The sequence below is a fragment of the Cnephaeus nilssonii genome, assembly GCF_951640355.1.
Source record: "Cnephaeus nilssonii genome assembly, chromosome: 9".
NCBI lineage: Eukaryota > Metazoa > Chordata > Mammalia > Chiroptera > Vespertilionidae > Cnephaeus > Cnephaeus nilssonii.
In genome coordinates this window covers 40,791,560-40,810,795 of record NC_137080.1, presented here as the reverse complement: position 1 = coordinate 40,810,795, position 19,236 = coordinate 40,791,560, and the positions used below count along the sequence as shown (strand labels likewise).

General features: G+C 38.2%; 1 protein-coding gene across 2 annotated transcripts in view; it reads left to right on the top strand.

Annotated features, from left to right (window-relative positions):
• Positions 1–488: 488 nt before the first annotated feature.
• Positions 489–19,236, top strand: part of LIN28B (lin-28 homolog B) — a gene marked incomplete at both ends in the record, with an annotated part of 76,023 nt that continues 57,275 nt past the window's right edge. For both annotated transcript variants that reach the window (XM_079779836.1, XM_079779835.1), the window contains 2 exons: positions 489–522; positions 8,010–8,197. In XM_079779836.1, coding sequence (XP_079635962.1) covers positions 489–522; positions 8,010–8,197 — 222 coding nt within the window. The remainder of the gene's footprint in view (positions 523–8,009; positions 8,198–19,236) is intronic.

The window sequence follows — 19,236 nt, the reverse complement described above, 5'->3', positions numbered from 1 at the left end:
GAGCTCTTCGTTGGATTCCCAGTCAGGGTACATGCCCGGGTTGCAGGCTAGATCCACAGTAGGGGACGTGCAGGAGGCAGTGGATCAATGATTTTCTCTCATCATTGATGTTTCTATCTCTCCTCTCCCTTCTCTCTGAAATCAATAAAAAATATATATTTTAAATGGGATTCTTGAATTACAATGTAGTATGAAATATTTTTAAAATGTAATTGCATTGTTGATGAAATCGGGATATTTGACATCTTAACGGTCTTGTTTAAAATGTTTTTTAAACCAGTGTCCTTTAATAGTAATGAAAGGCAAGTTTATGCCAATTGGTTATCTACCTAATATTGCTAGGTGAGTCTTAAATTTGACTTCACAGAGTCAAAACCTAGGCATTTTATTGCTTTCTAATGAGCCATTAAGCTGATGAAGAGGCAAATGAATAGGCAATTAATGTAGTTCTAACTTGAGCTTTCTGGTTTTAGGTTCTTCAGAAGACGATGAGGTCATTCAACCAGTTTTCATCAGCCCCAGGTGAGTCTATATATTTTTTTCAAATAAATAATTTATTTAACTTATGTTTGAAAAGATCACCAGAGGCATATAAGAAACTTGACAGCCTTCAGAAATTCACTTTGGCAAGATGGGTACCATATTCCACTGTACTCAAGCTAATTCTGTCCTAGAAAGTGATATTCCCACCAGAATGCATGGATGAAATCTCCTAATTAACTCCTTTTCCTCCTGATTTTAGCAGCATTGGATTTTGTGATTTTTTTTCATAACTCAGGCAAAATAGATATTTATATGCTTATGTAGCTGAATGAAGATTATTTGTAGCTTGTTCATTTTTGAAACACCTATAGGCTGAATTAATTTAAAGATAGAGAGTTGGTACTGTTTTCAAATAAGTTACCATAACATAGATAGAACATTTTTTCAGAGAATTAGGGAATTTCGCTAGTCTAGGAAAGCCTCCATTTATTTTGATTTTCATGAACTTGTATCATATTTGTTCCTTATTATACTGCAAGAATGAGGCATTTGAACTTTTAACACTTTAAACCTGGACTTATTTTGGTATATATTTTTTCATTTATTTCGGTGTACTATAAACCTGGATTTTGGTTACATAACTATTTTCTGAAATTACTGAAATTCACTTAAAACTTATAACACTATTTTTGGCTCTGATGAATTTAATATCTTGGCTCTATTGACTGATATTACTATGAAAATACATTTAAAAGCTATGATATAACAAAGTTTCTGATCATTAAATAAGTATAAGTAAAAAGATGTTATTCTGTAATTAAATAGCTTATCAAATTTAAGATTGTAGGTAGCAAGAGGAAAATAGTAGGGATCAAAAAGTTTAATGAGGAAACTACTGATAGGCATTGCCATTTGACAAACACTTTCCTTTTTTCTAGAGTGAATCCTTTGACATGGAGATGATGCTCTAATGAGTATCATGAAAAAGAAGATTCTGAAAAGTTGCTACAATATTTTAATTTACCAGCTAGTTTCTGATAACTGTAGATTGTGGTTTTTCTGTGGGGGCAAACTGGAGACAGGCCAGATAACCTTTTTCTTTTCTATTGGGAAATAATGTTAACACCAATGTGTTAAGTGACTGCAATAAAGTTTCATGTCTGTGTTTCCTTGTGATTAAAAAGGGGTTGTTTGGGAGAGGATCCACTTTCACCAAAAAGAGTGGTTATTTCCAGGGATTACATTTAAACTGAAATACTTGAACATCAACTGGTCCAGTCTCTCCTCACTTTGCAAATGAAGTAACTGAGGCCAGAGAATCTTAGTAATTAATTAGCAAGGTCAGCAAGTGGGACCAGAACTCTGGCTTCGTTTCTGGCTGGATGTTCTTTCTCCACAGATTTGCTTCCCACACAAGCATCTTTAAAACCTGATTTCTTCCCACTTCTCTCATCTTTTATTCCCCTACTGTTCTTTTCCTTCCCATGTTCCACACACCTGACCCCTTCTCCCAAATAAAGCCAGAGTGGAAATATTAAAATAAATACCTGGAAAACAGTTCATTCTCTTATTTCATTTATTTCTTTTGATGACATTAAGTTATAATCAACTTTCATGCATTGCCTTGGAGGGGAAAGAATACATATTTACATTCTTTAGTGTCATTTATATAGACAGAATATTTACTGCAAAAATATATTTAAATTATGAAGCATACAGGTTCAACTGGTACAGATGAAAAATACTGGCTCATTTTTCATATAAAACATGAAGCTTCCTTTGTGCTATTCTGGGCAAAATAATGGAGAGCTTATTACAAAATGATTTTTCTAACCTATTTCTGCCCTCATTAAAATCATTTAAGAAAAATGTTTATTTTTTCTTTTCATTGGGGGAGTGTGGTAATGGAACAGGATTTTCTTTTTCTATTTCAGTTGTTTTAAGGAAACTTTCTACAAAATGGATGCCCCTAAAATAATGTCCTTTTTCTGAATTAATTTTATTGCTACAAATACTTAGCTGAAACATAGCTGGTCAAAAAGAAGGAAACATTTGCAAATGTTTGTTTTTTGAAGTGTGAAAGCAATTTGGAAAATTTAAAGTATGTGCTAATAGTTTCCTTTATTTCCATAATTTTATTTAATTATACCTGGGGAAATGTGTTAAGATATTTAAGAAAAAAAAATTTAAAGAGATTTACAACTGTGTAAAAATTCTCAAGTGAGAAGAATTGTGTTAAAAGCCAGAGACATTTCCTTCCAGATTAGGAAATTAAATAAAACGGAATATTGCTTTTTGAAAACAAAAAACATAATGCCCCATATTCTGAAGTGCCTTTATTGTAAGATCAAGGCACCCAGGAGAGTACTCCTTTCATTTGATTCCGTATTGTAAGAATTTTAAGAAAGTTATTTGCTTAGTAGTTTGCTGAAACCTCAATGGGAAGGAATCGGGAACAGTTTGCCCCACGTGCAGCTTTTGAGCTGGAAACCACAATCGTCAAGGCCAGAGAGCAGGTTCCCTAAAATCGCCCCTGGCCACCCCCTTGCCGGACGAGGGCTTTTTCTGACCCTCAAAGGTGCAGGGCGCTGTTTTCGTGGCTGCCCTAAAGCACCGGCGCCAGGAGTCTGAAGACCTTTCCATTTTAGGCAATGCCGGGGTGGTGGTTGGGGGGGTGAGGCGGGGAGAGTAGGGTGTTAGTGGTCACTTTCTGGGGTTCTCCTGATTCCTTCCCCTTCGACTTCACTTATCTTAGATTTCCGAGACTGATAACTCACAGATAAAGGCATCACATTATAAATAATAATATATCTGGAAATGCAGTAAAAGCAGTAGACTGTGCCAAGGGTTGCCTCCCATAGTGGTAAAGGCAATGGTTTCCTTTGTTTGGTGTTCTGGGGTGGGGGCGTAGTGGGAGGGGGGGGACACATGTAAAAATCCATTAATTAGTGAGAAATCATTAGCCTTCTTCGGAAGGGTTCCACTTCTAAAGAGGAGGTGGTGATGTGCTGAATAAAGGGGAAGGTGACGAGAAAAAGGAAAGGAAGTGTCGGGGAGGATGGAGGTGGAGGGAAAGGGCTGCTCGGCTGGCCCGGGGGTCTCGGCGACCCTGGGGCGCGAACTGCGCGTGAAATTACTGAGCTGCGAACGCAGCACTGGGGCTGCAGACCCCGGCTCATTTGCCGGGAGAAGAGCCCCGGTGGAGTCGCTCACGGCCGTGTTACAGCCCCTCCTCTTAGTTTTAAGGACCTAAGCATTGTTTCTGCTTTGATAAAAGTTACTCCTTGCTTACGGGAAAACAACGGCGGTGGGCTGTGGCACCTCTTTTGGCTCCTTGCATTGCACTGTTGGAATTAAAAACAAAACTAAACAAAAAACGACCAAGAACATGTGCACTTTGCTTTTTAAATGTAGAAGCCTTAGATTGTGGTACCCAATGGGCACATGATAGGTTATTTACTTGATTTTTACCCCCCAGTGCGTTAAAAATCTCTGTAGCTATTTGAACTCATTTTTAAGATATTTTGGAAGAACTATGATAAATCAACTTACGGAAACATTTGGCTTTCACAAGTATAAAACATGCGTTTTGAGTCAAGCACAGGTCTTTCTGGCACTAAAATCAAGTAGGAAATGAGAAAAAAATTAAAACCAGAAGACTTCAGGAAGGTGACAAATTGGAAAGCATTCTGAGGAGATTCATAGGACCATTTTATGTGAAAGACGCTTTCTCTGAGCTTAAAGAGATTATGTTCAGTTTTATAAAAGGATCTTAGGCTCAAAAGACAAGGGTGGGGGAAAGAAAAGACCAATCTATGTAAAAGATAGTGCCATATCCCTGAAACGGTGCTATTTTCTCAGTGTCTCTGTTCACTTTTCTCCCCAATTTCCTTCCCTCCTCCTACTCCCTCTCTTCCCTTCTCTCCCTCTTTCTTTTACCCACCCCCCAGGTATGTAAATGCAGTTGCCTTAAGTTCTTTGTGAATGAACATTAGAGGATTTCTCAGAGTTCCCAGTTGGAAAAAGCCTTCTACACAACTTGAAAGGCTGATGTCCCTCTCAGGAAATGAATGAGTCGATAACCTCTGACACCAGTGACCAGTCCAGTGAACCCTACCTTAATTCCACTAATACTGGAGGCCCCCAATCAGGCAAGACTGGATCTCATATCATACTGTGTGGTTCAGTTATGGTATTTCACACTTGTAAGCTGTGTATTGGTAGGTTTGAATTTCATCGAATTTAACAACAAACAAGGATTCAGAATCCACCTATAGTTTCTGATTTTATTAAACTTTTCTAATGAAGACAAACTTACAGATAAAATATCGGGCACTATAAATGTATGTTAGTGACAACTAAACTGTACTGGCTTGTGAATTTTATGACTATTGGCTTTACATGAATAATAGCTTTCCCCCTCAATTTACATGCATACTTTTATAGATTATTTTTCTGTTACCCAGATGTTGATTTTTTTAAAGTAAATCTGCCATTTAAAATCTTTTTAAAAGGCATATAACTTATTTTAGTATTTTCTATTTTGTATTATGTGAAATGTTTAACCTGGAATGAATGCCCTTGTTAAAGTTACTTCATTATAGGTCAATGTAATCAATTGCTTTTTTATTAAAATAATGCCTAGTAAATGTTTTGTTAACAAATAATTTTTTGAGAGCTTTGAGCTTTTGTTACTCGTTCCAAATCATTTGGATTTTCACGCTTTTTCTTTCCTCCCTACCAAGGTTTATACCCCCTTTCGTGCGTGGGAAACAACAAAATAAACAAACAGACAAAAAGCCTTTTTTACAAATTCATCTGTCTTTATTGAAGCCTTTTACCATAGACTGCCGAAAATAGCATATACTTACATATATCCACTTATTTCAGATCTGAACCAATGAGTATACATTTACATTTGCTTGTTCAGTATGAGGAGATGTGCATAGATGCCATATGTGGATTTTCAAAAGGTCTTGGATTCAGGCTCCCTGCATTTCAGTTTGTGTGAAACAGTGTTGGTTAGGAGTGTTAAGAGTTAGCCGTGTGGACATGTTTGGAGACACCCGAGGGGATTGCGGGTTTGGTGGGGGAGGGTCAACTCGGTAGCGTTGCCTAAGGGAAGTGGTATCTGTACAGTTTCTCTGTAAACTGCTTGTTTAAGAAAATGGGGGGTGGGGAGGGGGGAAAGTGTAGTGGTGCGTTTAAATGTTTGAAAAACGGGTGATGCTTTATATTTTGAAGGAAACAAGTCATTTCTATTTGATCTATAGTATTTATTGTAGTATTCGATGAGGGCGGTAATAGTGGTGTCGGTATCTAGTAATCTGCAATCATTTGAACCGATTTGAAAGGTAAAGGGAAAGCATTTTGAAACTGGGGCGGGCGAAACGGGGTAGGAGCCTAATCCGTTATTAAATTTTCATTTATTCGACTCTTCTATCCACTGGTAAAATGTCACGGTCCAGTCAATATTCTATGAATTTACCTTTTTTGTCTCCCACTTGCCTCTCTTTCTCTACCCTTCCCCCCACCAGCGCCCGATTTTTTTCCTCCCCCACCTCTTTCTTAGCTCTGCAGCCGCCTCTACTGGCCGCCCCTCTTCACCTCCCTGCCTGGCGCACCCCTCCCCCTCCCTGCCCTACCTCGTCTTGCTCTTGGGGAACAATCGCCAGTGATTGAGGTTCACTCTATGTTAAGCTGGAAAACTGGGCTGTTATTTAGGAAGTCATTAATCACATCTCCTCCCCCGGAAAGAGATGGCGGAGAAACCTGTGAAGTACAGTTTCTTACCAACCCCCTCCAAAACGTTGCGAATTGATAAACCTACACACAATTTGACTCCATGAAGGTGATAGTGATTTTTCTAGTAGGATTTCATTTTGAATTTGAAAAATTTCAGGGCACATTCAGGTAATCGCGTGCTTTTGTCTTATTGTAGGTGTATATTATCATTATCTAAACTTTCATGGGGATGTAATTAGGTTTAATTAGATATTTTGTAAGTTATATATTCTCTAAGACTGAATTAAATGGGAGATTTGCGTCCAAAGCCGGTTTACTGCTGTCGAGCCGCTGAATTCTTAAGGGGGGAAAAAAAGCGTAACCTCGGTTGCTTTATTTAAATGGCTCTTTCCCCCCTAAATGAGATTATTTGGACAGGCTTATGTGTAAGGCACGCGTGTGCACATATATGACTGTGCCGTTTTTCTAAACGATTCTCAAGGACCCTCCATTGTGTTTACATAAAAAGCACGAAATCAGCATTCTGTTTTATCGTAAAGAAGCGTCCCAAATTGTCTTTAAGGTAACGTGTTTGAGTTTTTCGTGTTCATTCATAAATTATTTTGATGTCAGCATAGATGAAATGGCGATTGGTTATCTCTTCCTCTTGCCAGCCCCTTAAGGATCCGAGGTGAAATTAGTAGCAAGAAAGCATGTAATTGACAAAGTCACGTGTGCTCAGGGGGCCAGAAACTGGAGAGAGAAGAGAAAAAAAAAATCAAAAGAGGGAAAGCACATTAGACCATGCGAGCTAAATTTGTGATCGCACAAAATCAAGATGTTAGATTGATGCAGAAGATCACTCCGTTGCAAAGGGAAAGTTTTCATCTCACGAGTTTGGAGCCGAGGGCCCGTGGGGCAACATGGCCGAAGGTTAATTTTCTTTTCTATTGTTTTACTGTGATTTTTCTCTCTTCCTTTCTCTCCCCCTCCCCCTCTCCCACCCTTCTTTGCCCGTCCCCCCCTTCCTTGTTATACCCCAATACTGGGCATTTCCCCCACCCTCCATCGCGCAAGGGGGCTTTCTGCAACCTATTGTTACAGATCTCCAAAAATGTTTTGTACCGCCCACACGGATTCACAACTTGAAAAGCTTTCAGTGGGCTATTGTTTGAATTGTCTGAGTGTGATTAAGCGCAGTTTCAGTTAGTGAGCCCGAGAAAACTTTTATACACCTGCCCCCTCCCCCACCCCACCCCAACTTTAATGGAAAGTTATGGGGGGGGGGAGGGGAATGCACATTGCAGATAACCCCGGATTCGCTGCCGCCGCATGTGCATTTCAACTACGTTCTAACCATCTTCGCGATTTCTCTTTCCTCCTGGTGCGCCCGCCCGAGAGAAGAGTTTCGCTGGAAATCTGTCTTTGTCAATGGGATCAGTGTTAAATCAGCAATATGCAAGTAAAGTATCTCGTGCTGTACTGTAATGTGTGCCTGAGGGGAAAAAAATGGAGTTAGATGTAAAAGGACACGTATGTACAGAACCGTGCAAGTGGGATGTGATCGATAGAACAGTGTGGCTTCCCCTCCCCCGCTTCCCTTTTTAACTATTTTCATTTTAACTATTTTCTGTAGAAGGAAAGCAGGAATCAACCATTTAATCGCGTTTTCTTATTTCCTTCTCCTTCCCCTCCCTGCCCCCAACCAGCCCCCCCCCCCCCTTTTTTTTTCCCCTCCCCTCTCTTTCATTGAACTGTATGGCAACACAGACTGACTGACTTTTTTGTCCTGTTCTACTCAGGCGGGGCAGGCAAAGGTGGTGGAGAAGAGCCTGGGAAGCTGCCGCCGCAGGCAGAGGAGGAATCCCAGGTTTTGCACGGAACTGGCCACTGTAAGTGGTTCAATGTGCGAATGGGATTTGGATTCATCTCCATGATAAACCGAGAGGGAAGCCCCTTGGATATCCCAGTCGATGTATTCGTGCACCAAGTAAGCCAAACTCCCCCCCTTCTCCCCCCGCCCTTCACCTTTTTCCACGTGGAGCTGATAAAGTGGTTTTGTCAATGGCTCTACAACAATGTGTCCTTGGGTGTATTGAAAGACAAAAATCTTCCTACTAGTCACGAGTTAATACAGGTTTTAGGTTATATGTACGGCCCCCTTCCTGAGTAATTTTTCCTAAACAGAAAATGAAATCTTTGAAATTTTACTGCTTGGGTGCTTGTTGACTTTAATAGCAAGTTCCCCCTCTTCATTCGACAGTGAAATTGCAGTGGTGTAGCTTCCGGTGTTATCCGTTACCATGTACTCTGTCGCCTACGCCTAGTAAATGAATAGGTAAATGAATGAAGAAACGGCGGCCGTTTTAAGTTTTAAAAGCACAAGAGCCGTCGTTGGCTGTTGAAATCTGTAGGTCCCTGTATTTGAGACATCTTCTAGTCAATAGCTTTCCCTGTTCATCTCTGCCTGTCCGGTAGTCATTTATACATGTAAGTTAAAATAATTTGATTTTACACTGCTAGCGTAGTATGGATTTGAAGAAATGTAAGAGTGGATGCTTAGAAAGCAAACATTTTAGAAATGTGCTTCGTGTAGGACTTATGTCCAAGGATACTGTCTCTTTAAGAGACTGAACTAAAAAAAACAACATGTGGCCAGAGGCGGCTCTAGCTTGTATGTTTAAAATGTGCTAGTCTGCTACTTGGGGGTAAATTTCCACCATTCCTTATAGTGTGTTGTAATTTTTTAAGATGCTTAATACCAAGCAGAATGTTATTGCTTCTCATTTTAAATTTTTTTACGCAGAAACAAATTAATACCTCATCCCCTTTCAATCCAGTCCTCTCTATTACTTAAATCTCTTTATAGTAAAAAAGATAATTTACAGTTTGCAAGTTTGATCATTTCATTAAAGGAAGTTAAAGAACTATTCTCTGTAATTCTTAGATAGGCGTAAAGGGATTTAAGAGTAAAGAGGTTTACTTTGTCTTGACATCTAAGTTAAAAAGGATTCAATGAATGGCTATCAATATACTACAGGTTGACTGACAGTAGATGCAGGAAATAGTCTGTTTGCATGAAAAGTATATATTTTATTTGATACTATGTTGCATGTTCCTGGTAATATTTACAACCTCCTTTCTCCCTAAGGAATATCATCTCCAAATTAAGTATATAAACAATAGAAACACATGAAACCATTCTGTTTTGATCTGTTGTCCTGTAGTGCTCGGTAGCTTCCTGACCTTGCTGTGTGGTGTGTGTTTTCCTTTCCTAAAGGCCTGGCCATCATTATTGGCTGTTTATATGTGGAAGGATCAGCATAATCTGTGAATTGAAACAGGGTTTAAATACATAAATAGAAGTGCACAGACAGGCTACTGAATTTTATGCCTCCTACTTTATATTGCACAATGAAACCACATTTTCTGCAGTGACTAAAATCACTGACAGATCCAGTTCTGTCAGGCCCTGGCCTTCCCCCCTTTGAACCTTCTTTAGGTTGTTAAATTGTTCTTTACGATCTCATAAATTTGTTTTATAGATGAATGAAAAAAATAGCCCTTTTCTTCTTTGATCACACCTTGTTATAATTTGGTTTTCTGTGTTTACCTTTAATATATTCAAATATTAGACATCTTATTAATTAAATATTTAGAACCATAAGACATCCAAATTTAAGCTGTTTAATGGTTATATATTGATAAACATTACTATAGCCACTAAATTTAGAAATGTTATATTGCTGAAAAAGTTTTATAGAGAGCAAACCATTTCCAGTGTACAGTAATTGATTATTAAAGACTTGCTTTAATCTTCTGTTACACATTATGTGTTTACTAAAGAACAATATTAAAATGACATGTGATAAAAATGCTCTTTAAATATGTGTTTTTGTATTCTTCAGAAAAATATATCTAGATACATTCTTAGGAAGAAGTATGTAAAAAGTCAATAAAACCTAAGTATTAGTGTTTTTTGTGATGTAAAAAGGCAGGCAGTGATAATCTTTAACTTTAAAATTAGAAAGTGATATTTTAGGGAATTTTTTTATGGTAAAAATATGTCTAGGAAAAAATTACTTGGGTATCAATCACCTTATTTTTTTGCATCTTTACTTTGATACCTGGGTTTCTGTCTTATATTGTGACTTAATGTATATTACATATAAATTATATGAATAATTGTTTGGAAGAAGGCAGGAATCCTACTGATTTTAGCCAAGCAACTACAAGTAACAATTTGATGGTCATAAATGGTATGTGTAGTATCATGTGAACATTGCTTTTGCTTATACAATCAGGTTGCAATCTAGGACAATTTTATAAATGTCTTTTAAATCTTTTAAATTATTTATGCTGACAATTTTACTGTGTGAGCATTTTGAAAGCATACTAGGTTTTATGTATAATTATAAATTAGATTCCCTCCCCTATTATGTCTCTATATTATTTTGTTATGCAAGAATAGGCATGGGTATTTAGGGAATTTTAAAATGTTTTCCTGGACCAAGATCTACTCATTATTTTAAATATATGACATGAGTGTTTTTTGAGTGTTCAGAAGTGTATGTGTCATTGGATTTAAAAATATATATTTGAAAACGTTTTTAATACTATATACTCAAGGAAATAAAAATAAATTATTTTATTTTCTTTAAAATAATATTTTAAAATTCATGCTAAGTCACCAGGATATATATTTTTTTCTTTTGAAAATATTGACTGCAAAGAACTGCACATCAAAAACAATTAAGTTGTTAGGAAATTGTTCATTGTTACATAAATCTAGTTAAAATTTGTTGGTAGTAATACAATCAAAGTTCTTTTTCTCTAATGTTACTAAATCCTCCAAAATAAACACGACTTAGGTAATGTACTTTATCTATCTTTAGATTCTTTGATATATGCAGTGAAATTCTGCTGTCTGAAGATGGTGTGTGACCATTGGTGGTTTAAAATGACAGATTCATTTAACTTCCTAATGTTAACTTGTGATTTAAATCATCTTATATTTGTGGACTATTAATAAATTCAAATGTATTTTGACACATGTCAATACTGAAACATTGGTGGCATTTAATAAGGGATATTTTATTTTTTACAAACGTAACAATACTGTGTAAATATATTTGTGAATTTTGGCAGCACACAGTCTTTGAGGTGTTCCTTAAAATTTTAATATTTGACAATTTTGATGATTTAATTTGTCAATAAGATTAATTTGTAGGAATATCTTACTTAAAAATCCAATGGGAAACAGATTTGTCTCTCAATTGAAGGAAGGGTGTACATGGTTAATACAGACTTGTACCCCTAGGTTTCTGCTAAGGTGATTTCATCAATTAGAATATGATTATTTTGTAAGTGCTAATAATTAATACTCCTATCAGTTTATTGTTATTAACAAATTTTTTTAATGTGCATCCACAGTTAGATTGTGGGCTAACATGTTTAAATTATCTGGAAAGGTTTCTGGCAACTTTTTGAAATATTATAAGCTTTTAATAGGCTTAAATAATGATGGTACTTTAGATGAATTGCATGGTACTTAAATATTAGATCTTTTTTGGAGAAGAGCAATATTCCACAATAATTACCAGTTGATATTTGTTATCCTGTAATTTTCCTTACATATATTTTGACATTTATGTCCAGTCATTTCCTCTTCTAATAAGATAAAATGATCATTTGAAATTTATTTTGTTTAGGGGAAAAATAGAATCCATTCTCCTTATTGCCCTCTCTTAAGCTTATTTGCGTAGTAATATTTCTTCACTTATTGCATTGTATTTGGAATTCTTGGCCATCAAATATGGTACAAAATTTTTAACATAAGTATATTTCTTTTTTTCACAATTTATGTAAGAATTTTTTTCAAAGACAGAGTAATTTAAAATGATAGCAATTTAGCTAGTATTACTTGGTAGACGTAAGTATTTTTTAATAATTTGGTTTGGAATTCTTCATTTACCTTTGTAGTATTGTAGTTTCCTTCTTATGCTCTTTATTTCTGACCTATAGTTTGATCTTTATGGAGGGTACAAATGTCCATATTAGAAAGATTTTATGTTCCTTTTATTTCTTTGCTTAGAAAACATCTCAAAGAGTAATGGAAATAGAAGAAATAAGAAATATTATTGTAACATAAATTTAAAGTATTTTAAATTTGCAGATGACTAATTTATTATTTTTTAAATTTTTATTTTATTTGAGAGAGAGAGAAACATCAATTTGTTGTTCTACTTATTTACTGGTATGCATTCATTTGTTGATTCTTGTATGTGCCCGTACCTGGGATGGAGCCCACAACCTTTGTATATGGGGACAGTGCTCTAAGCAACCCAGGGTGGACATGACTAATTTATATATATGAAAATTTCAAGTATTATACACAATTCAGTTGACGTATCATAAAGTACATATCTTAAATGTTTTCAATATTAATTAATTACACAACTTATGAAAACAGATTTACTCCAATATGTTCATACTTAAGGGCTTTTCATAGCATTTTATCTACTATATCTATTTTTATCATAGTTAGGCATGAAAACATTTTTCACATACAGAATAGATGTGATTATTATTATTCTCAGGACTGTTGAATATTTAAATTTCAAAAAGTTTATTTAGACAGAGAAATCTTAGAAATTTTAAAAGGTGAACATATGATAATTGTAGCTCATTTCTTAGAAAGTTATACATTTTAATACTTTGAAAATAGTTCCTAAACCTATCACATTTTCATGATTTGCCCAGTTGACCAATTTGGAAGAATCCCAAATGAAATGCCTTTAATGTAATCGCATTTAAAAGCATTTAAATCAAAGTTTTATAAGACTGTAATTGTTTTATAAAAGATGTTGGATACTTTCCTTCTGATTTTCAAATGCTGATCTATTGTAAGACTCCTTTTGTGTACTTACTAGAGGCCTGGTGCACAACATTCGTGCACTGGGGGTAGGGGTCCCTCAGCCCGGCCTGTGCCCTCTCGAAGTCCGGGACCTCTCGGCGGACATCCCCCGAGGGGTCCTTAACACTGACGTGAAAGTGGGAGAGGCTCCCGCCACTGCCGCTGCGCTCACCAGCCGTGAGCCTGGCTTCTGGCTGAGTGGCACTCCCCCTGTGGGAGCACACTGACCACTAACGGGTAGCTCCTGCGTTGAGCGTCTGCCCCCTGGTGGTCAGTGCACATCATAGGGACTGGTCATTCTGCTGTTCGGTTGATTTGCATATTAGGGTTTTATTATATAGGATTATATAGGATAAAATGATGTTCTTATTCTCATTCAGTTTTAACCTGAAATGTGAATTGATACATATTTAAGACATAGTCTCTCCTCCCCTTTTTAAAGATTATTGATGTAACTATAAATATTTTTCTCTTTTTTATTTGTGAATCTTCTGTTTTTAAAGTTCATTCACAATAAATGAAGGCAATTCAGAATAACATTTTTAACTTACCTATAACTCATCTCAGAGTTCTTGGGTTTCAGAGGAAGTTAAAAACCTTGTTACCTACACTCAACATAGAAGATAAAAAGTGTGTCCTTTGGTACTTTGGAGCAGGAATGGAACCCTTATTATTTGAATTTGGTTGGATCCTTCCTGTTCAGAAATTATGTCAATATTGAGGATAGTTTTGACCAGTAATCCAACTGGAGACCCTTCAGTCTGCCAGCCCACACTCTAACCACCGAGCAGAAACTGACCAGGGCAATAGTTTTGAATATCTTAACTGAGTAGTTATTTTTTTTAAAAATATATTTTTACTAGAGGCCCGATGCACGAAATTCGTGCAAAAGTAGGCCTTTGCAGCTGCGGCAGCTGCCTCGATCCCTCCCTCACAGCCACTATGCTTTAGCCCCAACTTCGTCCGGAAAAACATCCAGTCTAATTAGCATATTACTCTTTTATTATTATAGATGGCCTTTGATTGATTACCTCCCACCCACCCACCCATGATCAGGGCTGGAGAGGGATTCGGGAGGTTGGCCAGCTGGGGAGGGATTGAGGGAAGGCTCCAGGGCATGTCAGGCCCATCTCGCTCAGTCCCAATTGGTTGGACCCCAGCAGCAAGCTCACCTACCAGTCGGAGCATCTGCCCCTGGTGATTAGTGCTCATCATAGCGAGTGGTTGAGCGGCCTTAGCATATCATTAGCATATTATGCTTTGATTGGTTGAATGGATGACCGGACACTTAGCATATTAGGCTTTTATTATATAAGATTGATTTCAGAGAGGAAGGAGAGGGAGACAGAAACATCAATGACAAGAGAGAATCATTGATCAGCTGCCTCCTGCACGCCCCCCACTGGGGATCTAGCCCACAACCCAGGCATGTGTCTTTGACCGGAATCAAACCTGGGACCCTGCCCTAGCTGGTTTGGCTCAGTGGATAGAGTGTCAGCCTGCGAACTGAAAGGTCCCAGGTTCAATTCTGGTCAAGGGCACATGCCTGGGTTGTGGGTTCGATCCCCAGTGGGGGACTTGCAGGAGGCAGCCGATCCATGATTCTCTCGCATCATGGATGTTTCTATCTCTGTCTCCCTCTTCCTTCCTCTCTGAAATCAATAAAAATATATTTAAAAACAAAACCAAAAAAAAACCAAAAAACCTGGGACCCTTTAGTCCACAAGCTGATGCTCTATCCACTGAGCCAAACTGGCTACAGCCTGAGTAGTTATTTTGATACCATGATTAGTTACTAGTTTAAAATATGTTATCTTGTGGGTTTATTTTTGTGCCAAGCATAACCTAAACAATTAAAGTCATATTTCTAATTAATTAAACTGGAAATGTGTTACTTTAGCTATGATATTCTATAGACTTGATTTACAACTAAATATGAAATACCCTGAGATATTTCTCAATAAATTTTACATAGCAAGAAGTTCAGTTGTTCAATATATAGTTGGTATAGGTTATGTCATTGTAACATATATAGTTCATGAGAAACAAATTATTTTTATTCTTCTAAAATAATTTTATTGTGGCATCTAATATCAGAAAAGTTGGTAACAGTTACATATTAAAGCAAATACATTGCAGATTAGTGGGGTACATTTAGAAATGATCTCTAATGAGTGTTTTGTTCAATAGGTGACAAGTGTTACACTGTAATTTGATACATCACTATTTCTGTATTTCTGACCTGTAGTTTGATCTTTATGGAGGATACAAATGTCCATATTACAAAGATTTTTTAAAAAATATATATTTTTTATTGATTTTTTACAGAGAGGAAGGTAGAGGGATAGAGAGTTAGAAACATCGATGAGAGAGAAACATCGATCAGCTAGCTGCCTCCTGCACACCTTCTACTGGGGATGTGCCTGCAACCAAGGTACATGCCCTTGACCGGAATCGAACCTGGGACCCTTCAGTCCACAGGCCAATGCTCTATCCACTGAGCCAAACCAGTCAGGGCATATATTACAAAGATTTTATGTTCCTTTTATTTTTATCTTGTATCCAGCACCAAATTGGGAGATAATAAGGAGTAATCGTACCAAACTTTTCAGGTTGCTGTGAAGAGTAGAGTTGTTACATAAACTGACTAACAAGTATGTGTTGAATAAATAAACTAAAATGGAAACTAGTCTTTGCCACAATAAAATCATGGTTAAGTTATATTCAATGGCATATATTCATGGTGGAAAATTAAATTGGTATCTTCTTTTATGTGCTCTCTTTAAAATAGGGTAAGTTATCCTATATAATAAAAGGCTAATATGCAAATTGACTGAACGGCAGAATGACCGGTCACTATGACGTGCACTGACCACCAGGGGGAAGATGCTAAATGCAGGAGCTGCCCCCTGGTGGTCAGTGCGCTCCCACAGGGGCAGCTCCACTTAACCAGAAGCTGGGCTCATGGCTGGTGAGTGCAGTGGTGGTGGCAGGAACCTCTCCAGCCCTAAGGCTGTCCGACTGATGGCTTAGGGAGAGGGCACAGGCCAGACTGAGGGGACCCCCCCCCCCCCCCGCAAGTGCACGAATTTTGTGCACTGGGCCTCTAGTATAATATTAATAGCTTAATTTCTATTGCAGTGAACTACAAAGCTTTTTATTATAATGTTGTGGTATGTAATATTATTTAAGTATCATGATATAAAATGAGGCTTAGAAATATTTTTGTTATGCAGATATTTTTAATTGTTGTACCATGAGATTTTACCTTTGTATATTCTGCTCATATATTCTTCAGTATAAGTTAAGGAAAAAATATTGTTTTAAATGGACCTGCTGTGATAATTTAATATCCATTGCTATAGTAATAATTATTTGACCCTTGTGAGATACTATATAATGGAATAGAATCTGGCCAAATAGATCAGTATTCAAATCCTAGTTTATTATATGTCTGATGGAGAAGTAAGTTATTTTAAATTACTTTCTCAGTATCACAGTGTCCTATAAATGAAGGGACGAATTCATATCCACCTTGTTATGAGGATTAAATGTTATTACAATGTAAAACCTTTAACACAGAGCTTGGGAGATAGTAAGGGCACAACAGTGTTTGTTGTACATAGTTATTACAGAGTTGAAATAGTGTGGTAGAACGACGGAGAAAACATTGGAAATTAAGGTTTGGATTTGGCTCTGCCACTTGGTTGGTTCCTCACTATTGGCTAGTCACTTCCTCGGGGTATGGTGTGTTTCAGTGACTTGGCTAGTCACTGAAATTCAATACTTTTCCTCACTATTTTTGAGTGATAGTTAAGTATCAATTGATGTAATATGCGTGAAAATAATTTTAAAACTGTTTTAATCCCAGGTTTTAGTTTTAATTTTTATTTTGAGCACTATATTTTTATTAGTACTTGAACAATGTAAATCATTATCAGAATTTTTAAGATAGTGAGCCCATGTCATTTATTTTAATTTTTGCCTTGTCAGATTTATTGAGGTATAATAATATAGAATAAAATTGAAAATTTTTTTTTTATCCTTACCTGAGGATACTTTTTCCACTGATTTTTTTTTTTTTCCACTGAGAGTGGAAGGGAGGGGGAGAGACACACAGAGAGAAACATTGTTGTGCGACAGACACATTGATTGGTGGCCTCTTGCCTGCAACTGAGGTGTGTGCCCTTGACTGGAATCAAACCTGCGGTCGGTCCTTCAGTCTGTGGGCCAACACTCTAACCCAGTGATGGTGAACCTATGACACGCGTGTCAGCACTGACACGTGTCGCCATTTCTGATGACACGCAGCTGCTGAGGCGGCCGCATGCCGAGGATGAAACATTTGCGAAATAATGTTTTTTCCTCAAAGTGACACACTACCCGAGTTATGCTCAGTTTTTTGGCAAAGTTTGACACACCAAGCTCAAAAGGTTGCCCATCACTGCTCTAACCACTGAACAAACTGGCTAGGGCAAGTTCACAAAATTTAAGTATACAATTAGATGAATTTGACAAGTTGTATAACCACCACCACAATAATGATATAGAACATTAAACCACAGAAAGTTACCTTGTATCCTTAAAGAGAAAAGGCTCAATTATCTTATGATTATTGGTGTGTTATATTACGGGTTAACTGTCCTGGTTCCTTTTAACTTCATCTTGTTGGATATAGGCTATGATCTAGTAACCTTGATATAGTTCACATTTATTTTCATGTGTTTTGTTTGTTTCTCTTTAGTTATTTCTGCTTAGAAATTATCTTTACACAAGTAGTTTCTGTGCTTGTGAAAGTGAGATTATTGGTACACACTTCACTAAATCTTCAATCTTAATTTCATTTATCCTTTTGGTACTTTCCATCCTATATAATAAAAGCCTAATATGCTAAGTGTATGACCATTCATTTGACAATTTGGCCAGTCGCCATGACGTGCACTGACCACCAGGGGGCAGACGCTCCAACCTGTAGGTTAGCTTGTTGCTGGGGTCCGGCCGATCAGGACTGGGTGAGACGGGCTGGATATGCTCTGGAGCCCTGCTGCAGTCCCTCCCCAGCCGGCCAACCTCCTGCGGTCCCTCCCTGGCTGGCTGCCCCCGATCAGCCTCGACTGGGACTGGGCGAGATGGCCCCAATCGGCCTTGATCGGGACTGGGCGAGATGGCTCCAATCAGTCCCAATCGGCCTTGATTGGCCCCGATCGGGCCTGGGCGAGACAGGCTGGACATGCCCTGGAGCCCTCCCTCGGTCCTTCCCCGGCCCCGATGGCCCCAATTGAGACTGGGCGAGACAGGCCAGACACTCCCTGGAGCCCTCTCGAGGTCCCTCCCTGGCCTCGATCAGGACTGGACGAGACAGCCCCAATCAGCCCCTATTGGGACAGGGCAAGACAGGCCAAACACGCCCTGGAGCCTTCCCATGGTCCCTTTCCGGCCCTGATCAGGGCCATCGGGGCCAACCAACTGGGGAGGGACTGCGGAGGGCCCCAATCGCCCTGATTGGGACTGGGCAAGATGTGCCGGACATGCCCTGGAGCCCTCCTGCGGTCCCTCCCTTGCCTCTGAAATATTTCTTCTAATTAATTTCCTTTTGATGTGCACGGATTTGAGCACTGGGCCTCCAGTCCTATATAATAAAAAGCTAATATGCAAATTGACCGAATGGCGAAACGACTGGTCACTATGATGTGCACTGACCACCAGGGGGCAGACGCTTAATGCAGGAGCTGCCCCCTGGTGGTCATTGCGCTCCCACAGCGGGAGTGCCACTTAGCCAGAAGCCAGGCTCACAACTGGTGAGGGCAGTGGCGATGGTGGGAGCCTCTCTCACCCCTGCAGCAGCACTAAGGATGTCTGACTGGACTGCAAGAGGGCGCAGGCCAGGCTGAGGGACACCCCCCCCCCCCAGTGCATGAATTTCATGCACCGGGCCTCTAGTAGAGTATAAACTCACTGCTTACCTAAAGGGAATTTTTCGTTTTATTGATATTTATGTTTCTTGTGGGAAATCTAATGAATTTCTGTCATAACTGAGTTTTTGTATAAACATTTTTAGAGCTATAAATCAACAGGAGGACTTATTTTCATATAAAAGTGCTATCTATTTTTAA